The sequence below is a fragment of the Cyprinodon tularosa genome, unplaced genomic scaffold, assembly GCF_016077235.1.
Source record: "Cyprinodon tularosa strain WSP-4 unplaced genomic scaffold, ASM1607723v1 ctg359, whole genome shotgun sequence".
In the NCBI taxonomy this organism is placed as follows: Eukaryota; Metazoa; Chordata; class Actinopteri; order Cyprinodontiformes; family Cyprinodontidae; genus Cyprinodon; species Cyprinodon tularosa.
Window position 1 is genome coordinate 457,526 of NW_024039073.1, and position 20,215 is coordinate 477,740.

The 20,215-nt window shown below is 40.5% G+C and overlaps 1 protein-coding gene across 1 annotated transcript in view; it reads right to left on the reverse strand.

Moving 5' to 3' along the window:
* Positions 1 to 4,176, reverse strand: part of LOC119790236 (AT-rich interactive domain-containing protein 1B-like) — a 261,129-nt gene extending 256,953 nt beyond the window's left edge. The window contains exon 1 of the mRNA XM_038295693.1: positions 2,718 to 4,176. Within this exon, the coding sequence (XP_038151621.1) occupies positions 2,718 to 3,863 (1,146 nt within the window). The 5' untranslated portion in view covers positions 3,864 to 4,176. The remainder of the gene's footprint in view (positions 1 to 2,717) is intronic.
* Between the last annotated feature and the right edge of the window lie 16,039 nt (positions 4,177 to 20,215).

Genomic DNA, 20,215 nt, shown 5'->3' on the forward strand with positions numbered 1-20,215 from the left:
TGAATAAACGATAGGTACTAAACTCAACCCTACTGAGATGTAAGGAAGCTCACCACACCAGACTCCACTGCTGAACATGTTGACGCTTATTCAGATTGCTGCTGGACATTTAGACGAGCTACTAGCTTCAAGAATCTAGTCTGGTTAGAGGAAACCAGAATTAAGGATGACGCTTCATAAACCATGTTTGGAGGAGGAATGATGCTGCACAACATGCCAAAAACACCACACTGATACTTAAGTTTAAAAGAATCTGACGTTTGTACTTTAAAAAAGTCTCTCTTTTGACTGGCTGATCTAATTTACATTTTAATAAATATAAGTATTGCCTATTAATGCTGTCATTCCTCTTTGACAGAATCATTTGAATGATTCTTTAATTAATTATTTAGATGATTGAGCTACTTAGGCGATTATTCAGTATTTTGTGTGTTTTTGTGCCAATAGTGTGATCAGAAACTGTTTTTCTGAGAAAACATGTTTAATACTTATTTTCCAAATTGCATGCTGTCAAATAAGCCATCCGTCCCTGAGGTGGGCTGCTGTTGAACAGACAAGTGTAGCAGTTCTGTTTTCATTCTGATGAGTGGCCACAGAAGTGAGTGCATTGGAAGCGAGGGAGGCGGTGTAAATGAGGGATGCTCGTTTTGCTCACAGCAAGCTCCTGAGGAGAGTTAGTGGGGAGGGAAATTGAATTTAAAAAACAATTCCAAGAGTGGTGGTGGGGGTCTGTGTCAACAGGTGACAGAGCTTTTTTCGCTTCAACCAAATTTGCTCTGAAGTGAAGCGCAGTCATATCAGTGAGCCAATTTGGAAGCAGTATTATGCACTACACATCTCGGCTTCTTTTTTTTTTTTTTTTTTTTTTTTTTTTTACACATACCCTGTCAGCAGCGTACAGCAGAACAGTGCTCCAGCTCTCAACATGAATTAAACATAGAGGTGTTAGGAGCAGAGATATACTGCTCCTGCAATGTTACTGGAGTTTGGAAAAAACACCAACCGCCTATCCTTAAGAGGACAAAAAAGAAGCACTAACAGTAGTGTAGTTTTCTTTTAATTACCTGCACTTTAAAACAGGCATCTTAACATCAGAATCAGCTTCTGATAGTCATAATGCAAAAGAGTTCAAATGTGCTCCGTTTCTAGGTATAATTTGATACAATCAATATAACAGCAAACCCTCCAACCCTTAAAGCATTCACCTCAATTTCCCAGCACCCAACACAAATTGCCTTTGATTGAAACGATGTAGGCTAATGAACTACTTTTGTTTCCACGGGAGGGAGACAGAATAAGCTGCGCTCAGACTCCTTGCCCTCCAGCTGCCCAGATGTGCTATCCAGCAGCGCGCATAATTTGTTGCAAGAAAAACAACTGCAGAGTGGGGCTCTTCTTAGGAAGGACGTTGCCCTGTTTCGCCTCTGATTTTTAAAACACTTTTAATGCACACATTTGAGGAGAAGAAGCTTGAGAAATGCCTCCTGTATTTTTTTATGTATTCAATCGTTAACTACTGGTTCTGATCATATTTTATGGTAAGAACACATATTTAGAAAGAAAATTAACAATATTATGAAATTATATATGCTTAATTAAAAAAGGCTAATGTAAGATGTAATGTCATCTAAATAGCGGTGTATGGATACCAGAAACATATAAATAATACATTAATCTATTTAAGACTTTTATTTAATTTAGTTTTAAAGCATATATGTGGCAACACCGAAAAAATCAAACCTATTTTTTTTGGTGCACCAGTATTAATTGTTCTCATCAGGCCATCCTGGATGTAAACTTTGCAAATATCTGTGTATGAATGAGCAGGGATGTGAATCAATATGGTTGTTTGGGAAAATGAAGGGAGGATTTCCCATTTTCTCTAAGATATTCAGCCTGATGGATGGAGACTCACTGCAGAAGGTGCATATGACCTTAAGCAGATGATAGGTCAATGGCAGTGAATGTGGCATTTTCATTACAGACAAGAATGGGGGGATTTTTAGTGACTGATTTATCACTAATACAATATAAACAGTTTTAAAATATAGGGGGGGAAAAAGAAAAACGTGAATGCAACATCATTAAGGCGCACAGGTCCTGTTTCTGTTTGTGTTTTTGAATAAATTCTGCCTATAGGGACCAGAGGAAGCCAATCAAATGGCAGCCTGTGGCTCTAAGAGCCATTTATCCACACTATCCAAACTGTGAGCAGAACTCTATGGGAGGAAGCGCAGTGTGGATGCGCGCCTTCTCCACAAGGCGGAAGAGCGCACGGAGAGATGGAAGAAGGTCCTCCAGTTTTGATTTGACTTCTCGAAACAAGAAAAAGTCCCTTAACCATATATTTGAAGGTTTTGAGGAGGGTTTCTCCAGAATCCTGCGCGTTCTTCCATGAACGCACTCAGCGCTGCGCGTCCTCGGCAGGGGCGTTTGGCAACGTGTCTGACAGCACGTTCCCTGAGTTTACGCCTGTGCAATAACACTGCAATAACATAAGAACAGCTTATGCGGAAACCGATTAAAGATTCAAACGAAGGATATTTTCCTTTTTCTAACTGACTAATTAGGCTGTAGAGAAAAAAAAAAAAGAAAAAAAAAATGAAAAAGTCCGAACTCCAGCGGTTCTGCAGGATGCAGATTAATCTGAACTCAAGTAAACTGATTCTGTTGTTTTGATTTTAGCTCAAGCAGGAACCTGAACTTGTGGAACTCACCTGTGTTCTGCTGAGGCCATGCCCTCCGCTCCCTGCGTTCATGGAGAGCGGGTGGTTCCGCTGCTGCGCTCCCCAGTGCGCAGTGCTGGTTCCATAGTGGGGGGTCACGTCCTTCCCCAACGCCATGCCTGCCTGCTGTTGAGGGGTCGGTGCCCCGAAATCTTGATAAGCACCTCCGTAACCCCGCATCATTGGGCTTGGGGACGTAAGCAGCTGATTGAGAGTCGGCGTGGCCCCTGAGGGCCCCTGCTGCTGATGCTGGGCTTGCCCTGGGTACTTCTGAAACCCACCTGAGGCAGGGGACTTGCCGTGGCTCGCAGAGGAGTTGCTGCCCATCATGATGTTGCCTGGCTGCCTGCATCCGGAGGGGCCCATCATCCCGTAGGCCCCGCCGCCATAACCCGCCCGGTACGCAGGATACTGGCCGTACTGGCTGTTGTGGTAACCCCCTTCGTGGGAGTTTTCCACGGAGTGCGTAACCCCCGTCCCACTGCTTTGTTGTTGGTCATAACACGGCCTTGAAGGATAATAGCTGTTATTAAACTCAGAGTTGTTGGTAGGGGGCCCCAAGTTGGATTCAAACCTGGAGGCCACCATCCTCTCCATGGGTTTACAGGTGAGGTCCCCCTCACCTTTCCCCGGGCCGTGATGTTGCTGGGAGTCCTCCTGCCCCACCAACAGGTTCTCCTTCCCACCGTGCTGCTGGTGCTCCACACTTCTGTCCCCGCGGGGGGCCTGTCCGTTGTTAGTGTTACTTTGTCGCTGTTGGTGTGGCGCAAACTGGCCGAACTGCGGCGGCTGAGACTGAGGCGCATCCGCGCTCCCCGCACATTTCAGTTTGTGGTTCGCAGTCAGAGTCGTTTCCATTGGAGAAGTGTTTGAATTGGACGCCGAGAGGTTAATCCCGGCCTTGTCGTGGCCGTCCGGAGAGGAAGTTGAATGGACCATGGTGCCGAGCTCGCCTCTGCGGTGATGATCTACATTATTCAGAGTTCCATCGCCGGCTGCCAGCATCTGTCCGCTCCGCTGCGCGTTCCCTCCTCCTCCCCCGGCTTTTCCAGAATTCAGCTCCGGAGCCAAAGCGCCTGATAATTTCTTATTTTTATTATTAGTTCTGGTCAGAGCCGATGCCACTTGCGCAGCCATGGTCACTCCAACATCTCAGCGCACAGTGACAGCAAGCCCCGACCAGTCTTGCGCGCAGAAAATGACAACGGGGGGAAGGGGAAAACACAAGCTGAGGGATGAAAAAACAAAACCACGAGAATTCTATCTTTTTTTTCCTATAGCGCAGGTTTTTCTAAGGTGAAACGTTGCGGCTTCATGTTGAAAGTTTCTCTCCCAGCTTTAAATGAAACTTTTTTCTTCCACCCCTCTCCGCCTCTCCTCCATCCCCGGTTCTCTGTAATGTGTAGCAGCGTCTCCAGGAGCCTTGTGGCCAAGCATGGCATGAAAGAGAGCGGGCTCTACCAGCTTATCCACCTCCAGGGCTCCGGCGCTCCTCTTACGGAAAACCTGGACTGGAATAGGGAGCCATTACGCACAACATATACGCTGATTCTTCATATTCACACCTCTTTCAACAGTTAAATTATAATAATGCTAATATTAAAGATACAAAATAGAGGGATTTGAAATAATGAGAGTTTATTAGTATAATTTTAAGGTTTTAACCATTTTATTAGGAGCTCATGGGGTCGAGACGCATTCACCTTCCCTTGGGCGCACTGTATTTTTTTTTTTCTTCAAAACTTTAAAGACTGTCGTGTTACCAAATCACAACCCGACTCTGCTTTAACCACACCCCTCACAAATAAACATTAATAAACACAGAAATTATTTTTTTTTTGCGCGTCACCACTCCATTATCCAGATCTGCTTTTCCCTCTCCTCTCTGTCCCTCAGTTCAAGCCAGTTTCTCTGCAGCCCCGATCAGGGGACATGCAGCCAAGCAGTGTGCAATCAAGCTGCCATCGGAATAAGAATGTAATCACACTGTATAGCATCTGTAAATCAGTTTGCATCCAGAACATGTTTCAATCACATTCTTGTTGTCATGTGAATTGTAGGGTTGTCATGTGACCAAAACAAGCAAAACGCAATGCAATTTGAAGTCCAGAAAATCATTTCAGTCTATTATTTTAGATTATAGATAAACAGGACCTGGCAGGTTATTTTACAATGATGCCAATGAAGGGCCAGAGAGGGGAAACAGCCTCTGGTTGTGCATTTAGAAGAACTACTATTCTAAGTCAAGTTTGCATAAGTTTAATCAAGTCAGAGGGCTTTTTTTTTGTCTATCTGCGGAGCACTTCTTGTAAATATCAGTCACCCACTCACAAATATATTGAAATCAATATAATACTGGTGGGCTTCTTTATTGGATTTCACGTTTGATGTGTTGAAGGCATTTTCCCCGCAGAGCTGACAAAAGTCAGATATATAATGGTCAACAGCTGCCCAGCACGTAAAAATAGCTATGTATATAATTTAAATCTGAAACATGCTGCAGTTGCTTCCATATAACCATGCAAAGTGTGATTTTCTTATACAACAAATTAATAAAAATGCAGTTCCGTTTGATATTGATGAGGTCACTTAAAAAAAAGTGGGCAGTTCTGGAGAAAATAAAGCTGCATGGGTTGAGTGGATGGAGTGGGAGGATTGTACAGGTGTCTAGTCATATGGTCAATGTCATCCACTAAGTTAGGAAAGTTAGTTCTAATGAAGCTGGCTGTTTGTAGTGCATAATAATGGGAAGTTTGGTGGAGGGAAAACATGTGATGGAAAATGCACAATAACTGGGAAAACTACACTCTTGAAAGATAAAGCAAACTTAACTGAAGAGATCAGGATTTAAAGGAAAAGTCCATTCATATTTAGAATTCAAACTTCTGAAAGTACTTTAAATATACAATTATTACACACTGTTCAATAAATGACAGGTGTTTTAATTAATAGTTTTTTTATTTGAATGTGCTTTACTGGAGGCATCCATGTTAGAGAAATCCTCCCTCTTCAAGTTGGCAATCCGTTGTAGATCATGAATCGCAAAGGTGAAATAACTATTTTTTTTTTCACTTTTACCCGATGTATTCCAACATCCAACAACCATGCAACCATGTCAGTTTAACTATAGCTCTGGTGAATTTCAATGGTGAAGTCCTCTCTAAATCTTAAACATTTCTTTTGATTGCAGATGTGTCTAGTAACTCCCATTGATTTTGCTTATAAAGCGGGGAGAAAGGCACTAGGCTTACCGCACCGTGACGTCACTGCCGGAAGATGTCAGGAGTGAGGTGTTACTATATTTGGACAAAAATGGCCGCTCCAAGACTCAGTCATTGCGATGAAAAATCACTGTTTTAATTTTTTCACTGATTAACGCTAAATTCATTAAATCGCCACAAACGTATTTGTTTCAGGTGTAGATAATGATCCATTGAATATTCCTTGCTGCCTGGACTTTACCTTTAAAAACAGTAGACTTGTGCCCAATTCCTGCTCTGTGCCTCAAAACATAAATTTTTTAACTTTTTTTGGAAATCCACGAGATGCATTCATCATTTTTCTTGCATTTTTATTCTTCCCCTCTGACAGGTTAATGCAAATCTGAAATTCTGTCTTGGTTATCCATTGCTAATCCCCCCCAAAATTGGAAATCACCTTGTCACTATACAACCAAATGTAAACACAGAATTGCAATTAGAATATTTTATTCCCTATGTTGAGTCTTATATAAATAGATGACTGCATTTCCTCTGATAAGATTTTGACTTTTTTCAAAGAGTGGCTTCTCTGAACATCTAATAGAGGAAAAAATAACCGCAGGCTGCTGTGTTAGACCACACAAAACCAAAGTCTACATGATATTCTATCCCATCAATGGTATTTCAAACATGAATGTAAAATAGTGCTTAGTAAAGAAGCCAGAGTGTCTGTCGGGACTTGAATGAGCAGAGGGTCTGCTTTAATGAGATCAGATGCATTTGATCAACAGAGGGAGCTGCAGATGAAAGAAGGGATTGAGGTGGTGGGGGTGGGATGGGGGGCTTTTTTAAGGGGTTAGAAGAGAGCCATGATAATTATGATTAGTGACTGTGGCTGTAAGAAATGAGTGGAGATCGTTCTGTGGGTAGTAGAGGTAAAACGGATAGCCACTATTGACATGTATGATTATTATGGGTTGAGGTGGACATTATGAAATCATTTTAGCTTCATGTCACAATTTACTTCCCTTTTGTGAGTTCAGTGTTGTCCAGGATGATTTACAAGAGACCACGTCCATGACAATGGGAAGACCCCTGCTGGAGAAACTATGTAGTTACAACCAAAAGGGTTCAAAAACTGAACATAAAGGGCAGATCTGAGTGTTGGGTTTCCCATCTCTCCTGTTGTATAATTCCTTGATCCTACTTTTCTAACTTTGCTGGTGTTCTAAGCAAATGTACAGATTTCATGGAAAACAATGGGAGCTGTGCTTGTAAAATAAGCTACATGTGTGGATATTCTTTTACTAATTTTCATAAGTTAGATTTATCTATACACTCACACTTAGTTATTAGCTGTGGTAATTTCATATATTAAAACATTGCCTTTTATTTTAATTTTTCTTTTTATTTGCTTTTTTTGCCCTGAATTTAATTCCTTTTATTTTTTGCCAGGCCGTATTTTGAATCAGACACTGTAACTTATCAATTGAAAGGTACCATACCTTTTTCTTATTATTATTATTATCATCAATGTTATTATTATTAATAATATTTTTGTTGTGCAATAAACATTGAATAGATCAACATTTAGTTTCACTGTTGTTAAAAAATGATGAATGAGTAGAAATCATATCTTAAAAATACAACAGAAATATATTTATGTTCATATAGTAAACTCAATTAAATTTAATTCAGTTTATTTATATAGCACCAATTCACAACACATGTCATCCCACAGCACTTTACAATTTAACCACATAATAAAGTTCAAATTAATTTAAAGTTTTCTATCTAAGGAATACCAGTCGATTGCATTGATTGATTAACTTGGAGGCAATCTCTCACACTAAGCATGCTTGTAGCAACAGTGGAGTGGAAAAACTCCCTTTTAACATAATATAAATAAAAACCACCAATTAAAACCAATCAGGCCAAACAAAAAATGTTAAGATAAAAAAGTAATGCAAGATAGAAATCACCTCTCAAAGCCATTTATATCAAGATATAGGGAAGATAAAATGATAAGAATTGAAATGGATTTTTATCATATTTTAATCAAATAAATCAGTTGAATCGTAAAAAAATGATGACATAACAGACATGTCATGAAATGATGAATTAAGCTAATGTTTAATGTAACTTTGGTTCTTTATATAAAAAAGCAAAGAGCAATGTTCTTTTGTTGAAATTTATTAGAGTTTCTTTAAAATCATAAGATTAAATTGGATTAAATGGAGCATCGTGCAGAATTCATAACTGTTTGATAAAAAAAAATCTTATTATGTCAGGGTGAACTGATGTTTTTAAGCTCAGCCTTATTATTTCAACAGACAGGAAAGCATGCTTTAATTTTATTCTCACTGCAAAAAATATAAATATCAAATGCATATCATTGCAGAACATAAAAACTTTATTCCTCCTTTTTTTAAGAAGAACTGACTCATGAGACAAATAAAACTGACAATGACAATCCAGAAAACCGTTCACTACTCCTTTATGAGGCCATATGGCAGAGAATAAAGGAAATGACCCTCTTATGGTCCAACTACTGACTCTATGGTGTTAATCCTATACCATAAACCGACCAGATGGTTGTTTAACTACAGGGTACACCATGGGTGTCACAGCAGTCTATCTACATGAGAGTATGAAGCAGAAATCAGACAAGTGATGGAAAAGAAAAATTGTGCATCACTAAAAGACTAATTGAGTTGGTTTCAAGCTGAATGTAGACATTTAAGTCAAATTCACATCATAGCTGCACTCTTAATAATGTAAACATGAAATATCTGGTTCTCATCAGTTCCCTAGATCAAAGCCTTGGCCTGATTTGCTAAAGCTACGCTAGCGCTGACAGTAACGGGACCTGGGGTATTAGCATATTCTATGATGGCGCCCAGCTTTTCAAGCCGTTGCCTCGGTTGCAGCGCTGGGTGTGCCGCGCTGTGGCTTTGCAGCTCTAATTTCTCCTTTCTCACTCATTAAAAAAGCCCACTGTTCTCCTATTAATATACAGACACACTGATCTGTTTGAAAGCAGAGGATGTGTGTGTGTGTGTGTGTTGGGGGGGTATGCGTATGTTTGGGAAGGAGGGAGGTGGAGGAGGGCAATGGCTCAGCGCATTTGCATTTATGTTTAATTTATAACCTTCAGGGGCCCCCTGATGCAGCAAGATTGAAACAATAACTCCAGACAAACACAGAGAAGAGTGGAGGAGGAGCCTGAGGAGAGTGGATGGAATTAAAAATATACAGATTTGAGGTGGTATGTGTTTTGGAAATGTGTGTGTGTGTGTGTGTGTGTGTGTGCGCGTTGGGAGGGGGGGGGGGGCGTGCTGAGGATGCTGTTGCTGTATGTGCTGCTTGCACTTACATTTCTATGAGGATTGGTCTTGCTCATCTGCATCGGAGAGTATCTGTGATGCACACACATACACACTGACAGAGAGGCAGAGGTCTGCAATCCGCAAGGGGATAACATGCCACGGTGAGTGTCTGTCAGGAGCAGAGCTGGAGCCTGTTCTGGGGGAGTCTATAGGGATCTCCCCCTTTGCAGCACAGCAGACAGTAGCAGCAGCACAAGCTTGGCCAAGCACAGTAAGTGGGTCAACCCAAAACGCACACACATATACACAAACAAGCCCGGATGCACACATGCTCAGCTTAGATATATGCAGCCCTAATGTCAAAGAGTGGGCGTGTTTGCAAGAAAATAGAGAATGCACAGATGAATGTGTGCATGAGAGACAATATAGGAGTTTACTTTGCGTTAGTAATCTTGGAGGGTGCAGGAAGTGGAGGGGGGGTATTCAAGATGAAGGTTATGGCTGCATGGTAGAGGAAAGGGGTGTAGCTGAGACAAAACGTGGCCAGTTTTTGTAAGCATACCATGTGAAAGTGCATCAAATTGATCCATAGTCTTTTCATTTCAGGCTTGGGTAAATAACAGCATTTGCATTGATCATTCTACACAAGCAGGCAACAATGGTCTCGGGTAGCTTTCGTGTTTTTATTTGTGTGTGGATGTGTGTGAGCATGCCTGCTAGCAAAACACATCTCTTATTTCTCTGCCGCTCCTTGAGGAGTCCGGGGCCTCAGCAGAGCTCTACAGACGGCCATGATGGATAAAATGTTTTCAACAACACTTCAGAAGAGTGGATGCTATTGTGTCCGCCTATATACCAAAACACAGAATCACAGAATTCCCAGGACACCACATGCTCTATTTATGTGTTATGAAAAACATGACTCAAAAGAAAATCGGAAAACAGTCCTGCTCCACTTTCACTGTCAGCTATCATGTGAAGTGTGAAGAGGAGGAAGAGGATGAGAGTGAGAAACGGGGGGGGAGAAGAGTAGAGGGCTTTTTTTAATCTACAGATCCTTTCCTGATAGTGACAGGGGACTGGGCTCTCAGAAACCCCTCAACCCTGCATCCCTCCTCCCCCTGATGCCTGTCACTGCTACCCTCTCCCTCTTTTCTCCCCCTGACTGAAGGAGTGTGTGAAGTGTCCCCCGAGAGGCACTGACTCAAAGACGGTATTTACAAGATCCACACTGAGCCCACTTTTAACTGCCTGTGAAGAACTTCTCCCACCGCCTTTGATGTGCCAACCTAATGGGGAAGAGCTCGCCGGCAGTCATTGCATATGTTAGCGAGGCAACGAGAGCTAATCCGCTAGCATTGCGAGGTAGAATCGTGCTGCTTGGAGTAAATTAGGTCTTCAAATGCTGTATAGCTTTGGTGCATTGCTGTGTTTGGAAAATTTCCCCCACTGGCAAACAGTCCCTGACGTAAGCCATCAACTTTTACAGCATGAGAGCAGAAGTAAAAAAAATACTTTAACTTAATTTACAGTGGACTTATCATGTTCATAAGTTGGTAGATGATCTAATAGGACAACAACCAAAGCAGAGGGGATCCATCCATTTTCCCTGACGCTTAATCCCAGCTGGGGTTGCTGATGCCTATCTCCTGAGAGACAGGTCACCAGTTCATTGCAGGGCAACACAGAGAGAAACAGGACAAACAACCACTCCCACTCACCTAAGGTGAATTTAGTGAAGCCAATTAACCTAAAGAGCATGTTTTCAGACTGTGGGAGGAAGCTGGAGTATCCAGAGAGAACCCACACATGCTCAGGGAGAACATGCAAACTGCATGCAGAAAGACCCCGGGCCGGGTATCGAACCCAGAACCTTCTTGCTGGAAGGCAGTAATGCTACCCACTACCCACTAGCAAAGAGGGATCCTGATACACTTTTAGGCTTGCTTACAAATGTAAATGAAAAGCAACTTAATATCAGAATGGAAAACTCTTTTACAAAAGAAAACATTTCAATAATACACTTATGTTTAATTGTATATTGAATGTTAACACATTTTTGGTTGAGTTACTTCAAATCAGCTAAGAAATTTCTGAACTTTAATTTGAAAATATGAAACATAATGCAAAAAGTAACACATGATGCCCCTGAATAAGGGTACTTCAAACACAGAAAAAAAAAAAAAAAAAAAAAACTGAGACATTCTGGAGCCTTTAGAAATGAGAAGGTAGAAGTGAGAAACTTTCAAGAGAGGCCAGTCTACCATAAAGATATACTCTCAGCATATCATAGTAGAATTCAGTATGCCTAAACCAGATATAACTTGCTAGTTTAGAGTTCATTATACACTAGCAGCCATTCAAAATGGCTGTTCCTAGTCAAAAGCCAGCCGAATGACAACCCACTTCCTGCATCTCCCAGCAAAATCCCCTCCAACTACCAGCCACTGGAGTGATCCCCTCTTGCATACTGTATCATTTTACTCTGACTCCAACCTTTCACTGAATTACAGGGTCTGACCAGGTGATGGCACTTCTCTTTATATCTTAATGTCCACAAGTCATGACAGAAAGAATTTTTTTCTACAAATACTGATGTTTTAAAAGCAATTGTAGGGAACCAGCCAAGGGCCCATCAAGGAAAGTGGAGACATTTTGAATGGCTGCTACTGAATAAAATAATCAGCAATAAAATGGATGTTATACATACAGCTATTGTTCTCAATGGTAGAGTTTCAAGGCAAATAAGCCCTGCTGACCAAAAGGCTTAACAGGCTTGCCAAAATGTCCTGTTGATAATTAGGGAAATCCTTAATGAATGACAAGACACTTTTGAAACTTCTCTAAAACTTTATTTTCAGTCACATCTAGCATGTGACTGACAGTGCTAAATAAAAAAAGATCATACTGAATATCAAATATGGTGATGGGTTGCTTTGGTGTGGTAGGACCAAGATTGGAAACATAGGGCCCAAATTATGTAGCAGTGATTCAAAAGACCTATTGCATGTTTTTGCAACCTTACTTAATTTTTTTACACGGAGCCAAGTTAGAGGTGCTGTCCCCATGAAAAATAACAGCCTAATCAGAGCATTGTGTATTCTCCCTCCTCTCTCTAACTTTGTCTGATATCAAACTTTGTAAGTATGGTTAAATAGCAAAAGGTGTGTCTCAATAAGCTGGAATGTGAGAGCTAATTAATTTTTTTGTTATTAAATTCAAACATATTTTATCTTGACTTAAAATGAGACAGAAACAAAGTTAAAATCTCAGATATAGACTAATTTAACCATAAGGAAAACTGCAAAAGAAGCTGTTCGTGGATATCTGCATCTAAGCATATTGAGCGTAGTGATGGAAAGTTCAGGTAAGGAAAAATAATGACATAAAGCTCAGCCTTGAGAGAACTGAGGTGCAAAGCACATTGAAGACCTTAGAGAAGATTTATATTTTTTCTCTTTTTGTAGACATCTGCTTAGAGTTTTCAACTATAACTTATAATGTATTTTTATGGGTTATCCATCATTACACCCTCATAGACTCATACCTGAATAAGCAGGAAACTTGAAGGCTCTCGAAACAGTAAGCTCTTGAAAAATCATTTACTGTTGTCAGACTTTATGACAATAAATGACAAAGATACCCAGATATTGTATTTTAATCATAATAAATCTGTTTTCTGTTTAGAAATCCATCGTTTGGGTACCTCTGGTCTAAGGTCAGACAACCCCTTTTTTATTTGTATGACATTATCCAACAGAAACACACAAAACAAACTTATTGGATAATCTGCAGAGGAAAAAACACTGATGCTCATCCAAATAAGTTTTAGCTTTAACAAGGGTTGGAAGAAAAACTGATTTCATAACAAACAGGCATTTGGAATGATTTTAAATTAGGCTAATTAGGTTTGTGTTTTGTTTGTTGCTCAGGAGCCGTGATCAAAGTGATATTTCACCAATTTGTGTCAGCTTGGGAGCAGAGGAGAAAGAAAGTTCGGAGAACGTTCGGAGAACGTTGCCTATTAAATCTCCTCAGGTTTGGCGCACCGTTGCGTTAGGGACGGCAATCAAAACAAGAGAGTTATGAATAATAAACAGTGTTGATCAGAATGAAACAAAACAGTGAATTTGTGCAATAATAGTGGCTTAATTTGTACAGGACTCAGTTCAGGTCTTTGAAAGATTCATTGTGGGTTAAGTCAGCACTCAGGTTGAGTGGCAGGAGAGAAACGGAAGAAATTCGGATGGTTTGACCCAGGAGCACAAAGTCTGAGAGCAGCAGGCTGTTTTGATCTTATCTAATATTTATGTATAACTTCTTTGATATTTCCTTCGCTCCATGAAACAGTCCGCTTTTACAGTGTTACACAATGATGTCTTAGAGGGGCAATGATGAAGATCAAACGGGGTCGGAGCTCAGGATACAAAATGCACCCCCCTCTCTTTCTCTCTCTCTACACAGCCTGTGAGGAAAGTCAGCAGGCTATCAAATGCTCTCTGATTGAAATACATGCTCCACTAGACTGCAGCATACACTCTGATCATATTTGTATTTGTGTCTTTGTCAAAGGAATATGGACGCAAAAGGAAAAATGCTTTTACCATTTCAGTATATGTATTTTTGTCTATTCAAACTGTGATCCTGCAGGAAGACCTATTTTGGAGTCTTTCAAATTCACAACTGCCACAGAACCAATCAAGGCTGTTTGGATCAGTAATGGCCTCAGTTGCTTTTCACTATCTCTCCACAAAAGTCAAGTGGTCTCAACATGTTATTTGCCCAAAGTGGCCTTGTTCCAAGGCTCTATTGTTAGCCTAATGGAGGCAAGATGACACTAAGACTCTAATTATGGACGCCACCGATCAGCCCTGATAATATTGAGAGTAAAGTGGGTAATTTGTGGCTGTTGTGTTGAAGGGCTGAGGGTGGGTATAGAAAAAAGGGAGAGAGCAGGTAGGGGTGGCGAAGCAAAGAGGGGAGATGGGAGAAGTTGTTTTCTTGTGTCATCGCCTCATCGTCCGTCACCCTAATCATTCCCACCGAGCGGAGAGCTGAGATGTGGACACAGCCAGAGAATATTAATGGAGTGTATGACATTATGGTTCCTGCCCATTCAAAAAGAATGTTCTATTACATTATGAGCCATCAACAGGTGATATCTCATTGCAGGCTAGATTCAGTAGAGTATACTCCTCTTTCATAAAGTGACTGCATGTCGCAGATCAAGTGGCCATTTCTTATGTTGAATACAGATAAGGAACATAAAGCAGACTGATCAATGCCTTATTTGTTGCTAAGCTTAGGGAAGACACTGATATCCAAAAGCCTTCAGTCAGATCTGATTTATTTGTACAGTTTTGGGGTCGGAGAAACATATGAAACATTTCATGATGATAGAAAACTAAGAAAATACTAAATACAACAATTTGACAAGGAAAGTTTTTCCCAAAGAGATTCCAGCTCAAGATTGTCAGGGTTTGATTGAGGTTTTGAGAACCCAAATTCAGAGGCATTGAGGCAGAGGTGAGTTCTTTTAGTTTTAATGGAGTTCTCAAAATGTAACACGGGCAGGAATCCAAAAATCTAACACAAAAACGCAAACAATCCAGAACCATGGAGACATTAGGGAAAAAATGCACATGGAGCCAAGGAAAGATGAGGAAAGAGAACTGAGGAACTGGACAGGGAGAGTATTTAAGTGAGACTGAACAAAGACAGGACTAATGAGCTGATTGGGAGCAGGTGTGAAGAGAACTCAATTTCTCAATATATCCAGAAAATACCAATAAAACTAGAAAAAAAAGAAAAGCATGGATCAAACCTTGGAGAAAGCTTTCTCAGCTGAGATTAAGCTAATCCAGCAGCAAAAAGTACAGCATCATAATAAGCCCTGCATATAAGGAAAGGCAAGTCAATCAAGTTTATGTCTTTGGTATTATAGTGAAGCTGAGATTTGATTTAATTTGTTTTTATTGACAATCCCAAAACCATCTATCCAAATCTTGTTTTTGTAACATAAATCCCCAAACAATATTTAATTGTTTAATCTAATATCTAATCAAATTTTTTTTAAAGAAAGTTCAGCTTTTATCTTAAACTCAGTCTAAGGTAAACAACATATCCTGATAAATGAAATGCAGTGGCAGTAATGGCAAGATAGACACCAAAGCAACACAGCAACTTTGTGCCTATTCTGTCAACACCCTAAATCAAAGAGCCTTTTTCTCTTGAGTGATCTGTCCAAACAATTAAAATGGAACCTCTTTGTACCATCACACTTAACATGTCAGACAGAAAAATGAAAGGAGTCTCGTGTATTGCCTTGACGCCTCCTGTGACAAGCCCCAAGGAGAGAGCAGCACACCACAGAAATGACGGCACTGTTCAAATTTTAAATATGTTTTGACACAAAATCAAAAGTTGCTCCCCATAATGGGGCAGAGCTTCTCCCTCCTTTTCCTGTGTGATCACTTATTAGACCCTGAGGTAAAGCAAGCAGAAATACTGACACCTGAATATTCTCTTTGCACTTTCTTTGACATTTTTTAGCAGATCTGGGAATCATTTCACAATGTGAGATATCATTTCTTACTAAGATTTAGGCTCTGATCTCTCCCCATCTGAGGCTCATGAAAAGCCACCAATGATCAATGAGGATTCCTGTGTGAGTTGCTGGGTTTTTATCTGCTTCTGGTGTCCAGAGCTACGTCTGCTGCTGTTCACATTCTGATGATTACAATAAAGAATATTTTGACAGTTTGACAGTGAATAGAGAGCTGTTTCTAACCACCCAGATACCCAGCTTCCTTCATTCAAAGTGTGAACATTAGAACATAGGAAATCTATAGATGCTACCTGAGACCTTTTGGTCATAACACAGTGGAGCCACATGTGGAGGATGCGTTTTTGTTCCCTGTAACAATAATAGACTGAAGAGCTTTAAACATAATGGGAAAAAGAAAGTCATTCACTGCACTCTGAATAATCCGGCAGATGAAATTCCTAATCTTCCTCCAAACAGCAGAGTTTTTTTTTTTTCAAACAAGACCCTAATTATGCCCAGCTACAAATTAGTATGTTTAATGCAACAAAAAATGTTTAATAAAGAATAAAGGCAAAGGCTGCAGAAAACAAAAGGCAACTTGGTAATGAGATTATCTCCGCCAGACGCCCAGCATACATCATTGTAGTTCAGACAAATGGGGGAGATTAAGAGTCACATTCAAAACAGCCTAATCCACCAACGACTGCAGATATGATTGCTTTCTATTGTGATTGGTGAGAGAGTGTGGTTGGATTTATCTGGAATCCCGAGGAGTCCTTAAAGTACAGTTGTACATGAGGCTCAGAGCCAGTTGAAGATTAGTTGAATCCATCTGTGATAAGCTTCTACAGTTTGGCCACAAACCGAGATAAACAGAAATCTGGAGACCAGACGTCGTAATACACATTCAGCAAGTATAGATTACACTCTATAGATCCGGAGTTTACATTTAAAATCAAGGTAAATTCTAAGATACACAATTATTTTAGAAATGGCTTTAAGATGTGTAGTAAAGCCCCTGTTGATTTCCATAGCTTCTAGTGATTTTTGTTGCAGGTGTTGCTGCCCTGAGAACTGTTTCTCTAAGGACTATAACCCACTCCTTCATCCCTGACCTTCCCCTTTAGCTCCTGACAAGGTCAAACATCTCCCATTAGAGAAAACCAGGCCTCGCCTTTTTACCCTGGAAGTATCTGAGTCCTACATCGTGAAGGTCAGGGGCTGCATAATGAACTGGAAAATGTCAGTTATATTACTTCTCGTTTAAATGGCGGATTTTCCGGCACCGGGAACAAGGGTGATATTTACCCCCTCTTTTTTCCGCCTGTGCGGGCCCAGAGCAAAGAGTCCTCTTAATCCAACAGAGGGTGTGAAATTGAGTCGTAAGTGTAAAGGGATGTGATGTTCTGCTGCGTCACACTGCACTACTTCTTCAGCAAGAACACATTGAAGAGGAAAAACTTCAATACCCTCTCACTCAAGTTTTTAGCCAGTCCTCTGAAAAATTATCACTTGGAAGCAAAACTGATAACCAGGATAATAAGTGTAGTGACTTGCAAAAGTATCCTTTTCATTTTTTATGAATACTATAACAAACTTTAATGCATTTTACCTTATTTATGCAACTGACAAACAAGGTGTTGGAGTGAGAAAAATTATGAAAGCATCAAGCCTCATTTACTCTGATGCAATTAAACAAATTCACCAGTGTCCAAATTTGTAAATATAGTTCACTTGTAATGTAATGTAAAAATAATTCCAGAACCCTGGTGAAAAGCATGCCACAAACATGGACGTTATAGAAAAATAGAAAGAATGGCAATGGTCAAAGGTCATTAGAAGTCCTGCTTAAAGCTAAACTATTAAATGTGTTGAGGACGTTGCAACCAGTTGATTGCATTGACTCATTTAGTTTGAAGCCAATCCCTCACACTAAGCATGCTTGTAGCGATAGTGGAGAGGCAAAACATCCTTTTAACAGGAAGAAACTTCCAGCAGAACCAGGCTCAGTGTGAGTGGCCATCTGCTGAGGCCGGCTGGGGTTCTAGGGGACAGAAGCAGAGATACAAAAGGCAGCCCCGTCCAGGGGGCCTGGGGCTGTCAAAAGGCGGCCCCGTCCAGGAAACACACAGCCAGACAGGATTTTAAATTCTATTTTGGATTTAACAGCAGACAAGCTTCGAGGCAGCTCTTTTGTCAGAGGATGAAGAGAGCACATCCAGCCAGTCACAGTCAGAGAAAGAGAACTACACGGAAAAACAGGCCAATCTCCAACATCTATAAACAAAGGTGTTGATGGCAGCAGGACAGCTGATATTTCTCTTCAGGATAAAGTCACAGCCAAACAGGAACTGACCAGATGAAGCTATTATGGGAAAAAGCAGAGAGAGCATAACATTAGAGATTGAAATAACGGATTCTGCAGAGTGGGAAAATAGAGATGAAACAGAATGATGAAATAGGGGTCCCTATGTCCTCCAGAAGTCTAAGCCTATAGAAGCATAACTGTAGAGATAGCTCAGTATAACCTGAGCCACTCTATAAGCTTTTATCAAAACGGAATGTTTTAAGCCTACCTTTAAAAGTAGACAGGGTGTCTGCCTCACGGACTAAAACCGGTAGTTGGTTCCACAGGAGAGGAGGCCTGATAACTAAAAGATCTGCCTCCCATTCTACTTTTACAAATTCTAGGAACCACTAGTAAACCTGCTTATTGAGAGTGAAGTGCTCTTTTAGGAACATAAGGAACAATCGTATCTCTGATATAAGATGGACTTGACCATTTAAGGTTGTAAATGTGAAAAGGAGTATTTTTAATTCTATTCTGGATTTAACAGGAGGCCAATGAAGAGAAGCTAGGATAGGAGAGATATGATCTTTCTTTTTAATTTTCATCCGAACTCTGGCTGTTGCATTTTGGATCAGCTTTTAACTGCAGTTTGTAGACTTCCTGATAGTAAAGAATTACAAAAGTCCAGCCTTGAAATAATAAATGCATGGAGTAGTTTGTCAGCATCACCCCTGGTCAGGATATTTCTAAATCTTGCTATATTGCGAAAATGAAAGAAGAAAATTCTAGAAACCTTATTGATATTGGATATAAATGACATGTACAATACAATGGAACATCTCCATATAGCGGGGACAGGGTTCAAGTGTCAAAGATACTCAATACATACGACTGTCACATTAATATGTACAAATATTCCATTCAACCATTGATTTTGGTTGGCTTATTCAGTGATACAGGACGGCTTCCTGCCGAAGAACAAAGACAAAGCAAGTTTAGACTCAGAGAGACAAGCCTAAGGTTAGACTCTGTTAATCTAATTTTGGCTAGAGTACCCAATACTGGCAAACACTCTGGCATTGAGGTAGTGACAGCCCACTGCTCAAATACTCCTCTGGTAAAGAACCAACGAGCCGCAGGTGTGCAAGGAGGCCCAACGAATACAGAGCAACATCTGGTGGTGGAGAGAAGAAAAACACAAAAACAACCCACACAAACTGGAATCCTAACAAAAAATGGTGGTCACATAAGCTGTCTAACTAACTTCACTAAACTCGGGAGATTTTGCAAACCAGTATTACCAAACATTTCAGCTTCTAGGTGTGCAGAGCTTGTAGAGGAATAAAGCAAGCAAGTGCAAATTTGATTTATTTTTAAAGGGTCGTTCTACAAAAAAATTATTATAGATTATGTTAGAATATAGAAATGTTCTCCAACTTCACAATCTGGTACTAGTTTGTGTCTGACCATTATATAAAGCCCCATTAAATTACATAAAATCAAACTATAAAGTTTGAGCATGAATACTTTAAAACGCACTGCGAGATGCTTCAGGTTACCAAAATATGCCTCACTGGCTGAGTAGTTTCTAATTATTTGTCTGATTATTCATATTTGTCAATAGATTTACAAACAGGCAGCAATGTTAGCAGCCACGTGCAGTAGAAGTGACAGCAGCGTGATGACAAAAGGGCATCCAAAGGAGAATTTTAATAATGATTCCTCTAAAACAATTTCCATTAATTTTCACCCCCTCTCACCAGGGAGTAATATCTACATGCCTGGGGCAGGTTTAAATTATATAGTCTGCCAGAGAAAAAGAGACAAAGACTCCCCAGTGTCCAGCAGCTCTCATCAGCACAGGAAGAGTCAAGGAACACCCAGGAGACAGCGCCACAATAATGAAGGCTGCGCTATTAGCGCCGCATCAAAACTTGAGATGGTTAAAAGTGGACGGGCATTGTTTGGAATGAAACACCCCACAGGAGGCATGCAGGCTGTGGCTGGGCTTCCTTGCTCTTTGACTCATGTTGAGAAACATTACCTCAAATGGACAGCTCAGCCAGATTGTAGCTTTATCTACTCTGCCTGCTGCATAGCTAACAGTCAATGTCAAAGGTAGG